The sequence below is a fragment of the Cyprinus carpio genome, chromosome B20 (assembly GCF_018340385.1).
Source record: "Cyprinus carpio isolate SPL01 chromosome B20, ASM1834038v1, whole genome shotgun sequence".
NCBI classification, from domain to species: domain Eukaryota; kingdom Metazoa; phylum Chordata; class Actinopteri; order Cypriniformes; family Cyprinidae; genus Cyprinus; species Cyprinus carpio.
Genome location: NC_056616.1, coordinates 10343720 through 10364077, shown reverse-complemented (window position 1 = coordinate 10364077; position 20358 = coordinate 10343720). Strand labels below are relative to the sequence as shown.

General features: G+C 36.0%; 1 protein-coding gene across 1 annotated transcript in view; it reads right to left on the bottom strand.

The window, feature by feature from the left end:
- Positions 1-4793: 4793 nt before the first annotated feature.
- The window catches only part of LOC109104203 (adenylate cyclase type 1-like), a 46225-nt gene continuing 30660 nt past the window's right edge, over positions 4794-20358 (bottom strand). The window contains exons 12-20 of the mRNA XM_042746732.1: positions 18806-18895; positions 18343-18596; positions 17961-18087; positions 16247-16363; positions 14406-14552; positions 14182-14280; positions 11926-12040; positions 7748-7872; positions 4794-7667 (exon numbers count right to left, since the gene is read on the bottom strand). Coding sequence (XP_042602666.1) covers positions 7359-7667; positions 7748-7872; positions 11926-12040; positions 14182-14280; positions 14406-14552; positions 16247-16363; positions 17961-18087; positions 18343-18596; positions 18806-18895 — 1383 coding nt within the window. The 3' untranslated portion in view covers positions 4794-7358. The remainder of the gene's footprint in view (positions 7668-7747; positions 7873-11925; positions 12041-14181; positions 14281-14405; positions 14553-16246; positions 16364-17960; positions 18088-18342; positions 18597-18805; positions 18896-20358) is intronic.

The window sequence follows — 20358 nt, the reverse complement described above, 5'->3', positions numbered from 1 at the left end:
CTTTGAGTGAAACAGTTCTCTTTCCAAGTCCTGTCTGATGGCTTTTTTCCAGCTGCGCTTGGTGTCCAGCAGCTGTTAGGGCATCCTGAAGACTGGTGATTTCCGTCTGTTGCACCATTCTGTAAGGTTCTTTGCATCTGTTCTGTACCTTCTCTTGTTGAGCGGGTGTCAGTTCCCTGTAGAACTCTGTGACTTGCAGTTTCAGCTCATTTACTTCCTGTCTGAGGCTCTTGAGGGTGTGGGCCATGGAGATGATGATGCTGGTCAGCTCCTGGTTGTTCAGGCTGGGTGTCAGGTGTCCACTTGTGTCGGAGTCTCGCTGTTCCTTTCTCTGCCATTGCAGGTCGTTGGCTGCTTTGGGCTGAAAGATGTCTATCACAGTGCTCTGCTGGGTTTCCAGGTGGTCCTGGTGAGCTGGCAGGGCTGGATGTCTGTGAAATGTCTGTGATATACTGGCACACTTGTAAAGTGATTATGCAGAAGTTAAAGATTATATGAATAGACATATTTGACCCGTCACGGAAACCAGTGACACAAGTCGGCAGCACAACTTTCGAGCAAAATGAGAAAGAAGCGTTTTTTTTTTTAAATTGGTGATTTTCGTTTTTTTGCAGAATCTTAGTTGAGATCACGAAGAAGCCTCTCCGTGTTTAAGATAGCAGTATTGGTATATTTAAAAGCGTACATTTTGAGGTTGAAATCGGCTTGTTTTTCGGAGATTCTAGCACGCAGTAGGGGGGTGTCATTGTCTGTGTGTATTTCCATACTGGATAAACCGGCTTTTGTTTCTTTTGTTATTGCCCCCGCCCTCCAAGGGAAGCGTGGCTAATTATTATGCAGCGCTCTGGCCGGCGAAAATGTTTTGAAGTACTTCTTCAACAAGCCGGATGCTTATGAACAAGCACTCACTGATTCTGAAGACGATCTGAGCGACGATGAAAGCGGCATAATAAGACTGAATAATATCCCTAATCTACAACTGAGCGAAGATAAAGACGAAGCATGTATCGGACTGGCATCAGACGAGTTGGACCGTAAGATATCAGAGGCTATATCGATAGTAACATTTGATGGGGATAAAGACAGACAAATGGGGAAAATCCGTAACTTTGACTGTAAATGCTACACAAGGAGAAAAGAGAACTCTCTGCATGGGAGACAGTCCTGTAGCCAGAAGCTTTCTCCAGACATTATGTACAACATACGGCTGGATTCTTTAGCTGCGGAGTGGCAGGACATGCGAATTATTGGACATTTAGAGGCAAACAGACGCACAGTGCAAACTTCGGAGATGGTAACATCCACAAAGAAGACCCCGACAAAGAGAAAGTGTGCCCGAACGACTTATTTCATTGGAGGCAACGACATCTGCAAGAATACTTTTCTGTTTCTTATGGGGTGAGTCTCCACAAACATCAAAATTTGTCGTTTTGTGTTAAAAAATTAAAAATGATGGCCAGATTTTAAAGGAGTGTCTTGCAACGTTATCTACAATGCACAAGTTCAAATAGAGTTTTGACAAAAAAGGTTTTATAAAAAGATAAAACTCACATATTTCAGCCTCGAAATCATTTTTATAAAAGTCAAAAAAGATAAATTACTGACATTTTACAATGCACATTATCCTTTATTATTAATAGTATGCGGCCCGATTTTTCCCATTGCGTCTGTCGTTGTTATGCAACCATGCAGCTTTACAGGGGGTATGGCTTATCTAAATGAGATGTAAATGAGCCCTATTGTCACTCCCAGCAGGTGAGAACAGGTGAGAACTCCACAATCTTAGAGCCCATTTTCTCCCTTTTGAGCTTTTTTGAGTGCCTACCTTCAAATGGCCATAACTTCTCCAAATATGATCAGATTTCCATGTGTTACACATCGTTGAAAAGCTTGGAGACTACACTTACACTTTATGTGAATAACTCAAAATGCCCCAGAACCGACTTGTGTCCCTACTTTCCGTGATTGGTCACATATTTGTAGTGGATGCACTATATTATATCCTTAATGTCTTGTACCTTTGATGGAGTTAAACATGGTGTCACATGGATGGGAATATGCATGGAAATGATATGCAGATGAGGTTATGCATAGAAAAACTAGGCATTGTAGACTCCATATATGGTGATTTCGGGGAGGAGACGGGGTGGAAATGCATGTACACAATCTTTCTCTGACTGGGATTTATAAAAGGATTTTTGCGCAGGTTCTGGCGTACAAATGGTTTTATAAATCTGAAAACTTTTGTTTGTACACAGAATCTAATGTACATTCGTCATTAGAAAACATTTATAAATCTGTTGTTTTTTACAAAGAAGTTTCAGTGTCACATAATCCTTCAGAAATTATTCTAATATGCTGATTTGCTGCTCAAGAAACATTTCTCATTTTTGCTGCTTAATATTTTTTGTGGAAACAATGATACCACTCGAACATTTGTATAAGATTTAAAAAAGAGAGAGAAATTAATAATTTTATTCATTATGCATGAAAGTGACAAAAGTGAGTGAAGACATTTAAAATGATTTCTATTTAATAAATGCTTTAACAAATTTAATTAATATATTTGATAAATGCAAATAAATGCTGTTCATTAAACTTTAGAATTATCAAAATATCCTGAAAAATAAAGTGCATCTTCATTTCCACACAAAATATGAAGCAGCAAAATTGTTTTCAACATTGATAATAATCAGAAATGTTTCTTGAGAGTCAAATAAATTGTAATGATTTCTAAAAGATCATGTGACACTGAAAACTGGAGTAGCGATGAAGAAAATTCTGCTTTGCACAACAGGAATAATATTACATTTTATAGTGTATTAAAATTGAAATCTTTTAAGCAGCACAACTGTTTTCATGGTGTAATGGCTGCTTAAAATTCAGCCATCACAGGATTCAATTTCATTTCAATATTAATATAGTAAATCACCATAAATATATTAATAAACAAAACGGTTATTTTGCATTGTTATAATATTTGTTTTAACAATATTTTTAATCAAATAAATGCAGACTTGCATGGTGAGCATGAGACTTCTTTCAAAAACAATTTTACCAAACCCAAACTTTTGAATCATGCAAAATGTGAAACTTGACAGCCGTGAGCATCATGCAAATTTATTGTATGAAAAAGAGCCTCTTAGACATTGATAATGACTAAACTTTTCATTTATTTACAACCGAACAAGTGTTCTGTGACTGTATCCATATGAACATTTATGCGACAAACAGACCAAAAAGTAATTTATTGCTGTAAATCTTTCAGATTTAACTTTCAAATCTCATTCAAGTTCATTAAAATATAGCATGTCAAGACTGCATTAGATTTGCATTAACTCTTCTTTTTGGTTTAGAACAACATGAGGTTGAGTAAATATTTACAAAACTATCATTTATAAAGGAATAGTTCACCCAAAAATTAAAATACTGTCATTAATTTCTCACCCTAATGTTGTTCCAAACCCATAAGACCTTTGTTCGTCTTCGGAACACAAATTAAGATATTTTTGATGAATATATGGGTCAAATATGACCCTGCGTAGACAGCAATGTCATTACCATGTTAAAAGCCCAGAAAGTTAGTAAGGACATCGTTAAAATAATGTAAGTGATATCACTAGTTCAACCGTAATGTTATGAAGCTACGAGAATACTTTTTGTGTCAAAAACAATTTTAAAAAATCCATGTCAGAATGCTGGCTCCTGCGTCAGCAGTACAACAAGCATGCATTGTGATAGTCTAGTGGGCTAAATTCATTTTGCAGTCATATGATGTCTATTTAAACTCCTTTTCCTGTGTTGTTGGGTAGGGAAGGATGGTTTATACTACAAGATGCAGGCCCTACATTGCAGGGTAATGTCAATTTGATACTATGTAAAAAGTTAAGAGTGACATTTGACCCCAGCAGGCCATAATAGTAACTATGGTCATGAGCGTGGGTCATGCTGAAAGGTCCATCCATCCTGACACTGATGTAACTGTGCATATGTATGTTTTCTCTCATAAATAACAATTTGCAAGTTGTATCCGGCAGTACGATGTGTCACATCCTGTCTATTTGCTGCTTACACATGCCAGCCTGATAAGACTTCTTTGTTTTCCCCGTTCCCCAAAATGCTTTGGAACGGGCACATCCTGTATATGAAAAAACGCAGCTCCCGGTCGGGAAGACCTGGAAGTATGCAGAAAAGAGTAGTGGGACAATAGGCCGGATCTACGGCAATTCCTAAAACCTCGATGTTCTGGAGCACTTCTGTTTATTTCACACATTAATCTAATGCAAATACCCAGGCAGGAACACACAGTCTTTTGTGGGAGAGGAAACTGGTTTTTCATCAGGTCTTCATAAACTTAACTCAACTCAACTCAAGAAAACAAAATAAAATTATTAAATATGAAGACATTGACTTATGTGGAAGAGGAAACATTTCCATCAGTTTCTGTAAAATAAAGTAAATGAAAAATAAAATGAAATATTATTCAATTAAATTTAAATTAATAAAAGACATGTTTTTTTTTGTTTGGTTTTTTTTTGTGGGAGAGGAAACTGGTTTTCAAGCAGTCTCGTCTCGTCTCAAGTCTAAAATAAAATAAAAAAAATAAATAAATAAATAATCACATGAGAGGGTCTGAATCTTCTTTGTTTGCCTCATTTGTTTTTCTCGAGTTATACAATGTCAGAACTCCAAGGTCATTCACTCTCATAATCAGTCCATAGATTGATGTCTCCTTATTCAAGGTCAAGGCCACAAAAACACAACCATTGCAAACATCACACAGAAGCCCCACGTCATCTCTCATTGTTTTTATTTTATTCCCGAACAGTGCAAACACAAGTATAAAAGATCTCAATATGAAATTTACATTCACATAGAACCATCTCAATAAATACATTGCAACCCCAAAAATAGCACAAATATTACAAATCATCAATAAAATACTCTTTTCGTTTACTCTACAATATATTTAATACGTACAATAATTTAGACCCGTATCAAATATGAAAATATCTAATCAACATGAAAATCTATTCTATGATTTTACTGTGCACACTTTATGCATTAATAAAGTTAATATATCATTAATGTTCATAACAGCAGTAAGTTAGGCCACTGTAGTCAAAATAGATCATATTAAGCCATATCAAATAGAACCATTTAGCTGTTTGGCTACATTTGTTGGATCATAGAATCTGAAATATTCAGTGATACGATAAGCATTTTGGCATTTGGCATTCATATTCATTAAAGGAAAACCAAAAATCTACATAAATGAAACTTGAATGAACAGCTCCTTACTTTACATTAATAAATATGCGAAATTCCGTACATGGCAAATGAAGCTAAATGCAGCGGAAAATAGAATCAGAGAGAGCATTCCTGAATACGTAGCTTAACATGAATTAAACGTTGAAAAATATAAAGGAATAGCCCATTTGCGAGTCGGTATTGAGCCCCACGTGGTTTGATCAGTCTATATGAGAGTTAAGTTCGAAACAGAACCGAATGCACACAATGTTGCAAAGTTGAGCAAGAAAAGAACACAGTTTGATATGTTGGTAACCGTATGTGTTGGCACATATTCAAAGAAATACACTTTCTCCAACAGACCCTGGATAAAAAGGCAGTCACTTCAAGAGCTTGACAAGGCGCCAATGCTACAAAACTCCCAGAAAGCTTTGCCCACAGCACCACGCACAGACCAGGTAAGCAGATACGCCATCGGATAATGAAAAAAAAGATGGTTCGTTTCATCAAGGCCATTACTCTGGGCTCATGCAGTGCTACTAAAGCATGTTTCGCAACATATCTTCGACACTTTTCACCCTCAGTTGTGTTTTTGCAGTAGGCATGCATCAGAGACACAAATCAGTTATCAAAAAGAGCGACGTGACAGAATTACGGCATGCTGAGAGGGACATGCAGAACGGCATGCTTGAAGCCAAACTTCTTTCGCTAGGCATCATGGGAAATCTATCAAAGATACAGTAACAGCACAAAAAGAAAACCAAAAGATCGTTCTGAAATCCGAAATGAGGCTCGTGAGGCTTTCCAAACCAAGAGCAGGTTTGAGACGCTCGCATGCTCTGAAACAGATGCACTAAAATCCAGATGTTTAACCTAAGATCTAGAGAGCACATGACATATCCAGCACTAAAATATCATGCATGTTCAACCACGTGGTAAAGATCGTTCTGCAAGCACAGTGAGAGATGCTACCTTTGATAGGAGAATCAGAAAGCCGACAAAATAGATGTGGAATAAATGTATATTAAGCCATTTGATTGCATACTGGAAGCCAATTTGGTTGCATTTTGTGAATAGTATTATCAGTGACAGCCTCGATTGTGCTGGCTTCTCTATTGTATCAGTATTTCACATCCTTGATGCTTATTAAACGCAATGGGATCACTTGTCATGTTATTACTGGAAAGGATATCCCAGAGGGCAAAGGGCAGCAGCAAGTGCATACAGATGTTTTGTCCAAGCACCAAGTGCGTACACACATCACATACAGGAAAACTGTGCTGATTCAACCCACGCAAAGTTAAACATTTACCCACGTCACAGACTTGACCGACTTTCTGTAAATGATTACAAAACAGGATAGCGTTAGCATTCGCTAGTAAATCATTGCAGTCTCTGATTCACTGCGGTTGTTTAGTATTTCTGCCTGCCTCTCTCTCTGCAACCGCAGACGAGAGCTTGAAACCCGAAGAGCTGGGAATAACTTTGCTATCAGGTCAGTAAACCCGTGACGTCTTCTTCATGTAAACAATTTATCCGAAGCAAATCTCAATATGAGCAACCAGCTTTTCCTTTGTCTTGGTGGGAAAAACCCGACACGTGTTCCATCATCTCAGAAACTGCCCTGACTCAGTCTCGTATAAAATACAGCGCTGTTTTAAACTAAATGTTTGGTCCTCACCACTCACATGTTCAAAATATTCATTGCCGTGGCATCTCTTGACATTTTCAGTAAAAGATAACACAGACGCACACACACACACACACACACACACACACTCACACACGGTGGGTACGTGTCTCCTCGGCTGGTGTGAAGCTGCCTTTTGCAGTAGATCGCATGCTCCCATTTAGGAGACCCTGATATCCTGTTGGTCGGGGAAGACTCATTAAAACACACGCATACGTGGACGCGGAAAGACATACATGCTTATTATGTACTTGCGTGAAGGGGGAGGGCCTTTCTCGGTTTGGCACGTTTGAATGTGCAAAGACTGTCTCGTCTCTCCTCCTTTTTCATCTCGCTCCTACCTTGTGCTCGGTTTCCCTCCCTGCCTCTGATTTACTAATGCATCGATTGATCACCGTAGAACCCGTCTTCTTGGCGATCACACCTCCATCTCCATGTCGACGGATACAGAGGGCAGGTACAGAATGCTGTTGTTTGGGGTACTAACGTGCCCTACGGTGTGACTTTTCACCCCGTAGCTGCTGACAGCAGGCGCTGATCCCAGTTTGGTCCGGATGCAGGGGCTTGGCCCACACTCATGGCTCTTGGATCGCGTGTGCTGCGTGCCTTGCGTGGTTCGGCCTTCCAGAAAATAGGTAAGCATTTGACCTTTGCCCTTCACGCTGACCTGCCCGCGACACTGGAAGTGATAATAACCGGAGAGTAGGCGGAAGACGTCCTCGGTCACCTGGGATGAAGAGGCCGATGAAGACAGATTTGTTTGGAGTAGTTTGATGTTTGTATATATGATGGTGTGTTTTGTTTTACCTGTATTTTTCCCTGAACTCCAGTGCTATCCATTCTGCTGGCAACGTTGACTGTGTTTCCCCAGATGTCGTACTGAGGCCTGCGAGCCCCGATTACACCAGCAACTACTGGACCCACGTTGATACCTGATCAATGATCAACAAATATGTTTAATTTAATTGTTTCTTATGCTATATAATGTGTGTGTGTGTGTGTGTGTGTGTGTGTGTGTGTGTGTGTGTCAAAAACACAGTCAAACCAAAATTTACTTCGGAACACAATTTAAGATATTTTTGATGAAATCTGAGGGCTCTCTGACCCTCCCGTAGACAGCAAGAGAACTACTACGGTCAAGGAACAGAAAAGTACCAGGATGATCGACAGATGGTTCAACCGTAATAATACAAAGCTACGAGAATACTTTTTTGCACAAAGAAAACAAAAATAATGACTCACTCACTTGTTGACGCGCGTTCACAACAGTACCATGTACCAAAGCATGTGGCGGTGCCGGAGCTGACCCAGATCCAGCGTGATGACGTTGAACACAAGGCACAAGGCACGGCACATGTGTTCAAAGTCATCATGTATTCTCATAGCTTCATAACATTACAGTTACCACTGATGTCACATGGACTACTTTGTCAACCATCCTGGTACTTTTCTGTTCCTTGACCATAGTAGTTCCCTTGCTGTCTATGGGAGGGTCAGAGAGCCCTCAAATTTCATCAAAAATATCTTAAATTTTGTTCCAAAGATGAAAAAAGGTCTTACGGGTTTGGAACAACACAAGGGTGAGTAATTAATGACAGAATTTTAATTTTTGGGTGAACTGTCCCTTTAAGTACACAGTTAGATTGCTAAGCAATGCTTAATTTGGTTTAGTCTGTGGTGTAAAAAGGTATCATTAGCAATTAAAAAAAAACACTTGAGCAAAACATGGTCAGGACAACGTGTCTGAATAATTTTTGGTCCCAAATTTTTTTTAATTTTACTTGTATTTCACTGTATGAATAATTTTTGGGTATATTATGTCACAGTTTACTTTATTTTGCTATCCTCACTTGCATAAATGAATTATAGTGTCCTGTACCCACTAGTAAAAATATATAAAAAATTATATCTGGTGACTGAATCATTTTTGGTTTGATTGTGGGTGTGTGTGTGTGTGTGTGTGTGTATATGTATATGTATATGTATATGTATATATATATATATGTATATGTATATGTATATGTATATATATATATATATATATATATATATATATATATACATACACACACAGTTGTGCTCATAAGTTTACATACCCTTTGCAGATTATGCAAATATGTTAATAATTTTAACGAAATAAGAGAGCTCATGAAAATTGCATGTTATTTTTATATTTAGTACTGTCCTGAATAAGCTATTTCACATAACAGATGTTTAAATATACAATATTTTATATGGTTAAAATAATAATAATAACTGAATTTATAATAATAATAATAATAATAATAATAATTTTTATTTATATAGTGCCTTTCCAAACCCAAAACAGAAACAAATAACAAAAAAAAATATCAAAATATTTCTAAATATAATATTTTCTAAATATAGTACTTCCCCCACCAACCACTGCCCCCCCAGCTCTTTTTTTCCTTCTGGGGCATCGGTGAGCATTTGAACCTTCTTTAATAGTTGCATATGAGTCCCTCAGTTCTCCTCAGTGTGAAAAGATGGATCTCAAAATCATACAGACACTTTGGGAAAAGGTTCAAATATGTAGAAGATGCTGGAAAACCAAAGAATGTGCAGGACAACAGGCCATTGTCCAAAAAGTGTGCAGAGCGGGCCATCGCCACATCTGCAACTCAACACTCCACGACCCTAACAAATAATCAAAAATGGGCAAAAAGGCGGGACCTGTTTGCTTAAGCCACGCCCATCTATCTCGACGGCAGTGTCAGCAGAGACAATCCACCTGTCACTCAAGTGGCCACTCCCTTAATTATGCAGAACTTTAAGGCTTAATATAATTTAAACGGATGACTTTTAAAAAAAATCATCCCCCTCACAGTTGTCATGAAGGGCAAAATTAGCTATATAGACCAAAATTATATTTTTCTAGGCTGTAAACATTGTTTTTTCTGCTGTAAAATGGGCATTTTAACATGGGGAGTCTATGGGACTCACTCCCTTTTGCAGCCAGCCTCAAGCGGCCAGTGATGAATTACAGTTTTAGTGTGACTTCCTTGTGGCTTCAAAAGAGCGGGATAAGGAGAAAGGCTAAACCTATGGATGCTAACATTCAAAAGCATCAGTCTTCAAATCTCCCAGCATATTAATATTGTTTTGAAGTGATAACAGTATTCTTCAAGTAATTGTGCAAAAATTCCGTTTTATTAATCAAAACTCTGTAAATTTGTGTAAAAAGCTATAAAAGATGTCTGAGTTTTACTACCTCTAGTGTTCATTTATTTTGGAAGCTGCAGTGATATGTACTTATTATTACTTATTTCGCGTCTCGCTGAAAAGTGCAGCCAGGTACATTAATGCCATGAGACCAGGTAGGGAAAACACTGCCATTAATAAAGAATGGTATCAAAATGTCCTTTAAGAGCGACATTTTTCAAAGATCCATGAGCAATTTGGTGATGATCCTTGCATTTTCCAGCATGATGGAGCAACATGTCACAAAGCATGAGTGATAAAGAAGTGGCTCGAAGATCATTACATTGAAATTTTGGATCCGTGGCCAGGCAACTCCCTGAATCTCAGTCCCATAGAGAACCTGTGGTCAGTCCTCAAAAGGTGAGTGGACAAGCAGAAGCCCACAAACTGTGATCAACTTCGAGAACTAATAAGGCAAGAATGGGTCGCCATCAGTCAGGATCTGGCCCAGAAGCTAATATCCAGCAAGCCAGAGCGAATTGCAGAGGTTATGAAGAACAAGGGTCAACACTGTAAATATTGACTCATTATATTTTTTTGCCAATAAAAGCCTTTACAACTTATAATATGCTTATCATTGTTTTTCAGTATACCATAGAAACATGTGGGGAAAAAATCTACAAATACTGAAGCAGCAAACTTTGCAAAACACAAAATTCATGTCACTGCCAAAACTTTGGTCATGACTGTATATAAAGTATCACACACATATGCTGTATATAAACACACACACACATGCACACACACACACACACACACACACACTACACTAATAAATACAGAATAAACAGTAATATTGTGAAATATTTGTACAATTTATAACAATAATTTTAATTTATATTTTCAAATGTAATATACTGTAATACTGTAATGGTAAAGCTTCAGTGTCGCATGATCCTTTAGAAATCATTCTATGATGATTTGCTGGTAAAGATTCAATTCATATCAATGTTGAAACAGTTAAAAAAATGTAAATATATTTTTTTCAACTGCTCAGTATTTTAGTGGTAACAGTTATTTAATTCAATAAAAACAGGTAGTGTGGCCTTGAAAGAGGCCAGTAGTTGTTAAAAAAAGAAAGAAATACTAATATAAATTGCAGAATGTAGCCTTGATTACATCAGCAGAAAAATGTGTTTCAGAGGTGGAGAAAGCTATTACATTTTCTCATTAGTATATTGAAAAATTCCTTCTTATAACTGCAATTTTAAATTTTGCAAATGCGACTTGTCAAGTGGCTTAAAAATGTAATTACAGATTGCTCATTTGGGACAGTTTTACAGGATTGCGCCAGTTCTCCATTCTGTCTGCCCTTCTCATTAAAAATGATTTGTAGCAGGTATGTTTTTCTGAGCAGCTCCCTGTGCTAAACCTTCACTTTCAGCTGCCTGTCTGCTTGAGAAAAAAAATAGATCTACTCAGCAACTAGAGGCCGTCAGAGCTGGATGGATATTGTGTTAACAGCAGGATACCAATAATGCTTTAATAGTGAGGTGTTTAAATTCATGACATTTTGTTAAGAAGTGTGTATGTAGTATAGCTTGTTCGTGCATGTGTGTAACTGTGTGTTTGTTATATGTAATCTGTTCCTTACAAAACATGTTACACTCAGGAAATCCTACTGGATGCGGGATGTCCGGCACAATGTCCACACTTACTGAGGTATTTCCTCCACTTATGCAAAAGCACACACACTCATTTACACACACTAACACACACAAACACACACACAGTTGACACCTTGCTTTAACAAGGTCACTAACCAACTCGAAGCACAAAGTCATTGTAGGACTGGTAGTTGATCGCATCCAGTACATCAAACATCTCGATGGCGAAATCAGCCACTGTGCACAGGTGCTCAGAAATGGACTTCTTTACCTATTCAGAGAGAAAACAGAAATACATTATTCATATACTACTACCTCTACACTTGTTCTGAGATGACGATAATAAACAGAGTAATTCTTGGATGATTTTATGATGAGAATATGGGAGGATTTCTGCCTATATATATATATATATATATATATATATATATATTATATATATATATATATATATATATATAAAAACTAACAAACAAACAAAAAAGTTATGTTATTAACCGTTTGAAGTTTTTGTGAAACAAATAAGAAGATAATTTGAAGAATGTTCATGCAGCTCTTTTTTCCCTTCAAACAACGTATCATAGTGACCTGGAGCTGTTAAGTTACTCTCTCAAAATCTTGACCTATGCCATAAATTATGTCAATCTGGTTATCATGTGTGTAAATATGAAGAAGTTTAAATATGATTTCAGTTTCACTTGCTTTTGGTGCATGGAAAATGGAAGCTTGAACATTCTGGATATTTGTTTGTGTGTGTGTGTGTGTGTGTGTCTGTGTGTGTGTGTGTGTGTGTGTGTGTGTGTGTGTGTGTTCAATGGAGGAATTTTACAGGTTTAGAGTGACATGAGGGGAAAATACATTATGAGAGATCATAATTTCATATCACTAACACATTCATAATTTTCATACCACTAATCTAAGGGATAGGTCATCTAAAAATTGTCATCATATACTTACCCTCATGTTGTTCCAAGCCTGTATATTCTGTGGAACTTAAAAGACGATATTTTGAGAAATGTCTCTGTTTTCTTTTTTTTCTTTTTTTTTTTTTTTGTCCATACAATGGAAGTCAATTTGCTCTGAAATGGTTTGTTTTCCAACATTCTTTAATGTACCCTCTTTCTTCCACAGAAGAAAGAAATGCAAACAGATTCAGACCAACATGAGGGTGAGTAAAACAGAATTTTCATTTTCATGTTAACTGTCCCTTTAATTAAGCCGTGGGCTTTGTTTATGTTAGCTTTAGGGTTAGGAGAAAATATCATTAGCTCGGTATAAAAATAACTGAAGTCTATGGAAAGTCTCTTCTATGACAAAAAAAAAAAAAAAAAAAACATGCACATGCACATGCATTTGCATTTGATATTAATTTTGCTTTCAAAGCAGTGGCAGGTTTGAGTAGTGCCATGACATGATTTTCATTTTTCAAGGCTAAATGCAAATACACCCAAACTGAGATTAGCACACACGCCCGCACACGCACACACACACACATACACAAAAGCTCTCTCTTAATGCTCTCATTTTATCTCACTCCTCACAAGCACAATTGCGCATACACACACAAGGGCTCAGATTAATTTGATTAATTTGTACTGTTTACTTTTAAAATATCTAAACACCTTTAAAGTAAATTAATTTGAAAAACACAGTTGCATAACAATATTTTTTTTGTGTGTGTGTAAACCTCACTAAATTTGGTTAGATTTATACTTAAAACATACAAAAAAAAAAAAAATCAAACTTAATTGAAGACACCGCCATTCAAAAGTTTTTTTTTTCAGCAACAATCAAACAATAATTTTTTTTCACAACAACAAAACAAAAAAATAAAAAAAAACAGTAAAATTAAATTCATTTATAATCTTACAAAAAAAGAAAAAGAAAAAACCTGTTCTTTTAAATTTCTTTTCATCAAAGAGTCCTAAAAAAATAGATCACAGTTTCCACAAAAAATAAAATAAAAATAAAAACTATTTTCAACAACATATAAATGTTTCTTGAGCAGCAAAAATTGGAATAAAAAAATATTAGAATGATTTCTGCAGGATCATGTGACACTAAATGACTGCAGAAAATTTAGCTTTGCATCACAGGAATTATATACATTTTAAAATATATTCCAAAAGAAAGCAGTTATTTTAAATTTTAATAATATTTCACATACTACAGTTTTTATTTTTTTTATTTATTTTTTTATCAAAGAAATGCTGCTCTGGTAGACATAATTTTTTATTTTATTTTTTTAATCTTAAAAACCCCAAACTTTAGAACAGTGCATTCTCAGTCTTTTTGCTTCTCAAATAATGTATATTGTTTTAAATTTAAGATCATTTTACTGGAAAACAAGGCAAAAAATCTGATTGAGAAAATGATTTTTATTGTGTTTGCACACATACACACTCTGTGTACCTTGGATCCCGCAGTGGGAACGAGTCCGACCGCAGCCATGTAAGTACTGCCAATAGTTTTGATCTTCTCAATGTCTCTGTAGCATTCCTTATCCATCAGCTACAGACAGAGAACGAGAAAGATGATGTGATGGAGAAATAAATGAACTCTAGAGTGGGATTAAGGTAACTCGCACACTGAGCCAAAACATACATATCACAGGCTGGGAGACAAGAAATTCTCACCGCATCAAAGTCAGCAATGATCTCATTTAGCAGCCGGAGGCATTCCACACCCATGTTGTTTCCATCCAGCTCAATGTAGAAGTCATTAAAGTTGGGGATGGAAGCGAACAGGACGCCCACCTGAGAGTAAGACTGATAATACAAGTCCTGGAACAGTGAAAGAGCGGGAAAGCAAAGAGCCATGAGACCCTCAGGGGACGATACCACTGATCCAGGCTGAGCTGGAATATAACAGCGGTTAGAGAAGTTAAGTCTATGGTAATTAGTCACGACACATGACATGCATGAATTGGACAAGTTGATTTTGGTCAAAGCAAAACTTGCTTTTGATATTAAAAGGTAGAGTGCAAAAGAATAACCCATCAAAAAAACCCATCAATCTCAAATCAAAGATTCAACCGCATCACAGTGGTTTATGCACTTAAAAAAGGGGGTTTCTTGCTCTTCTGAAATAGAAGGATTTGATTTACTATGTAGACATATCGGCCACGTATACACTGCAAAGTTTTGGGAGTGACAACCGCATTTAAATACAGAAGTGACTCCCTTTAATTATCATTCTACAGTATATGTATGGAGTACAGGAGTCACTCCCAAAATTATGATTTTGGACATAAACTTAGCAACAATTTGGTGTCCTATGGCTGTAAACAAGTAACATGGCACCAAAAGATTAATATAATGGTGTAGTTTTGTTTACCAAACTAATATTAGTGTTTACATGCATGTTTGATTTGACAGATTAATTTGTCAATAAAAAAGCAATAATCTGTCTTTTTAAGTGTCACATAAATGCTTTCGTCTGGCTGAAATCATATACAGAGGTTAGTCATTTTACACTACCATTCAAAGGTTCGGGGTCGGTAGGATTTTTGAAAAGTCACTTTTAAATTAAGTCAAAATGTAATCAAAAATTTGGTACAAAACAATATTATTGTGAAATATTACAATTTAAAATAACATGTAAAATGTAAACCGTTTTCTGTTTTTATATAATTAATAAAAAATATATTTTTGTGGTGGCAAAACTTAATTTATATCATAAACTAATTTCAAAAATTTGAATATAAATAAATTTCTTGAAAAAACAAAACAAAAATACTGATCCCAAACTTTTGAATGGTAAAGTTTCCTTATACTTGACAAAACAGTTGTACACTTTTTCCAAGCTATCATTATAATAAAAAGAAGATTCATCAAGAAAACATTCCAATAATAAAAAGAAAAATCATCAAGAAAAAATTCCACATATGTTTCCAAAATTTTAAATACTTTAGGATGTCTGACTGCATCAATTCCTGTGAAGGATCTCGAACAGCAAAAGACGAGAAAGATCTCCTCAGAAACATACTTCAACATATCTCACTACATCAATCAATTACCTTGAAGGAAGGAAAAGACACGAAAAGCATCTGTTGAGAAGAAAGCAAACTAAAAAAAACAAAAACAAAAAAAAAACGCATAACGGGAGTGTAATCACACATTCATTGTGCTCATGAGGCCTCACAATGAAGCCTGGCAGTGAGATCACAAAGCCAGATGGAACGGCTGAGCATTTACACTACACACAATCACAATCTTATCTCATTTGCATGATCAAAACACAATCTATCATCAAAGCATCTGCACTGACCTCTCACCTAATTAGCAGCTGGATTGTAACAACATTGCTATGAAGTGGTGACTTTGGGAACTACAACATCTGACAAACCACAACAATCCCCACTTCACTTCATCTGAATATGCTATTTGGCTTAGAAATGTGTCACATTATTAGAAGTTAATTGGTATCTCATGTTGTCTTTAAGGTTATTCTTTGTGATCTGTACATGGAATCTGACCATGTTTCGTGGATTGGACAGCAGGAAGTGTTGAGCTACATGTGCAGGCAGAAGGTTGAACAGAATCCTCTTATTGTCCAGCTTCACTCTCTCCATGTCATCTCTCTCCTCCTCAGCCTGCATACAAAACACACAAACTGACATATTAACAATTAACTGCATACTCATACTAGATGTCACCTGTCACTGGACATTTTAAAGGTTATAAAATATTTGTTGTTTTATATGGAATTATAATCTGAAAATAAATCATCCACTAGAGGGCACTGTGACTCTTGAAATAGCTTGCTATCACAGTGCTGATGATGCTTAAGATATTCCACTATTTAGTGTTTTCTGTTGAAAATATACACTACTGTTCAGAAGTTTGGGGACTTTTTATAAAAGAAATTAATCTTTTATTCAGCATGGTAAATTCAGCACATTAAATTCACAGTATGTCACAAAAGATTTCTATATCAGACAAATGCTTTTCTTTTGAACTTCCTAAGAATCTTGGAAAAAATTGTACCAGTTTCCACAAAAAAATCATCAGCAGAACTGTTTTCAACATTGATAATAATAAGAAATATCTCTTGAACACCAAATCAGCATATTAGAATGATTTCTGAAGGACCATGTTACATTTTACATAACATATTCAAATAGAAATTGAATTAAATATACATTTAAAAGTATTTAAAAACTTTAATACTGTTGCAACTATTTTTGAATAAATAAATTCAGCCTTGGTGAGCAGAAGAGGCTTCAATCAAAAACATTAAAATTCTTACCGACCTCTAACTTTTGAACAGTAGTCTCTCTCTCTCTCTCTCTCTCTCTCTCTCTCTCTCTATTTCTGGTCCCAATCATTTCAGCCATTTTTTTCATACTTATATACAGGCACAATCTGTGGACCTTTTGCATGTTCATATAACTGAATTTTGGGGAACAATTCTGTCAAATGTACTTAAAAGTTTGCAAAGAACTGTATGAAATCCATGTCAAGTTTTGCTCATGTAGATTCTGTGCATGCTTGTTCATATTGTATGACCTAAGTGAAAAATAAATATACTAAAATGTATTTGGAATACATTTATTTTATGCTAGGTATACTACAAATACATTTACATATTTATGTACTTAAACAGTACCCTGCAATAGTGTACTTTTATTATACTAAACAGATACTGTATACTTCAAGTCTGCTAATTTGGAACAACTTAATTTTGTACTTAATGCACTTTAATTGTGCTGAAGTCCAACTAAAGATATACTGAAGTATATTTGATTGTGCTAAAGTGGGACTATTGCAAGTACACTGGCAACTACAAGACTGCATTATTCAAAAAAAAATCATTGCAATCCTTCCCCAAAAAGGAGTATACTACACTTTAAGTAACTGTGCATTTAAAGACTGATATTATTCAAAAAAAATCATGCAATCCTCATCAATAGTGACTTTAAAACACATTTTAGGCTTAATATGAAGAAATGTGCATTGTGCACAGAAAGTACTCCAAATTAAATGTAATAATAATTTTTATGTCAGTAAATCTCAAACAAAATGTCAGGAAAAATTTTAACAGATTTGAACTATACTTGGTATAAAATAAATGTATTTTAAATATATTACTTTTTACTAAGTGATGCATGTACACATAAACACACACACACACACACACACACACACACACACAAACCTTAATGTTTGCATACACACAGGTGCACTCACCTGGGTGGCCCAGAGGTAGTCCAGTCTGAGTTTGAGATCCAGCTGTCTGCAGTGAAACACCAAAGCTCCAGAAAACAGCAGCATTGCCAGAATAGGGTCATAGCTGTGCGTGTGAAAGAATCCACCTCTACACACATCAGATAAAACAGGGATTCAGCCTTTTGACTGAAAACATTTACTTTTAAATTTGCTGCTGAGTTATTAAATTAACATTTCAATAATTTAACAACACATTTACATGTTCTCGGCTGTCAGTTAATGGTGATATTACTTGCAGGTAAACAATATATTTCTCATAAATCCCAGTTTGGGTAACCCTGAGATAATTAAACAAACATGAACTACAAACACTCCTATAACCTTTGCATTTAGCTCAACTCACCCTATGGCCTTCCGATAGCTGCTAGTCTCCATGACGACAGTGTGGAGGATGTTGAGAAGGAGAAGCAGGAGAATCTTGGGTAGTGATGACACACGGAGGTACAGAGCCACAGATAGCGACGCCATCACACATGATAAAAATACGTACGGAGTGTATTTGCACACCCCGGAGCCCACGCTGGTCCCATTGACTGTGACAACTGTCACCATGGAGACATTGGAATTCCCCTCCAGTGACCACGGTACACATTCCACCTGTATAGGTACAGCAACACAAACACATTCAACATCAGAAAGAAACTAATAGATGAACACATATTTGGAAGTAAAATAATGGAATTATATATATATATACATACATTACATATATATATTACATATGTTTTTATCAGTGTACATTCTATAAGCAAGACCCTCAGACATACAGTTGTCGTCACTCTCTTCTACTGTACACACACACTCACCACACACCCCTGGGTCACTGAGTACATCAGCAGCACCAGAAACCCACACAGAACCGTTCTGATCTGCAGGGTCAGACAGTCAGGAGAGCACTGAGAACAACAAGATAGGAAAGAGCAATCAGAAAACCAAATGCACACAAACAACTAGAGTTTGACATTTCCTGAAAAAAAAAAAAAATTACTTCCATGATGCTAGGGTGCTGTGGGTGGTTGCTAGGTGGAGCTACTGTATGCAGTTCTGTATGGTTGTTAAGGTGCTATGTGGCTGCTAGGTGGTGTTACGGTGTTCTGTGTGGTTGTTAGGTGGTGCTAGGTTGCTCTGGGTGGTTGTTAAGGTGCTATGTGGCTGCTAGCTGGTGCTAGGTTGCTCTGGGTGGTTGTTAAAGTGTTGCTATGTGTCTACTATGTGGCGCTATAGTGTTCTGGATGTTTGTTAAGGTGCTATGTTACTATAAGTGATGGCACCCCTTACCAAAAAGTAGTATACTTCAAGTTTATTTTATTAAGTATACTTAAGTAAAGTTCAAGTATATTTTAAGTATACTTTTCTTTAAGTGAACTTTACATCATACTTTAAGTATACTACTATGTCCCTATTTAGGTTTTAATTTGTATATATTTTGTTATATGGATATCTGAACATACAAAACATCCAAAGAAAGCACATGGTATCTGCTTTTAAAAACATTTTATTCTAGCTTCATGCATTCTTTTTTTAAAACACTTTAATGTGGGTAAGTTTCATAAAAAAAAAAAATAAAGAAATAACATTTTGAACAAAAAGCTGAAAAAAGACTATAAATTGGATTCAGAATGATAATCAAAACGTAGATGGATTCGATCAACACCCCAAAGCTTGACTGTAATTATTACCTCTTCATCAGTTGACATTTTATTCCATAACGTTACAGTTTTGATGCTGTTTCATGTCAGATGATTGTGTTAGATTACATGTGTTAGTATCTGTTGGTTCTTTTTCTTCTTCACTTGGGTTTTCTTGGAAATTCTGTACAGAAGATGTGTACTAGTGCCCTCTACCGTATAACAATGAAAAACGGATTCTAGGAGCACAAGTATATTTCAAATATATTTAGACTTTTTGTAAGTATAAGTCAAGTATACTTAAATGTCATTTTAAGTATATTTCTGAGGAGTACATAAATCCCATTTCTGAGAAGTACATAAAAAGTAAACTAAAAGCATACTTTCCTATTTTTTAGTTTAAAAGAAGTATACTAATAGCACACTTGAATAAACTTATTTTTTGTAAGGGACACCAAACTTAAGTGATGGCAAGGGGAGTACTAGGGAATACTAGGGTGTTGCTAAGTGGTTATATGTGGTTGCTATGTGGTTGCTGTTGTATTCTGGGTGGCTGCTAGGTGGTTGCTTACTGGTCCAAGTTGCTATTATTATAATTTTTTTTTTTTATTATTGTTATTTTATTAGGTGTCATTCATGTCCACATATGCTTTTACATTGTACTTGTACCACCCAAAAAGGAAAATTAGCTTGTGTTTTTTACTCACCCTCGATGCATCCTAAGTGTATAT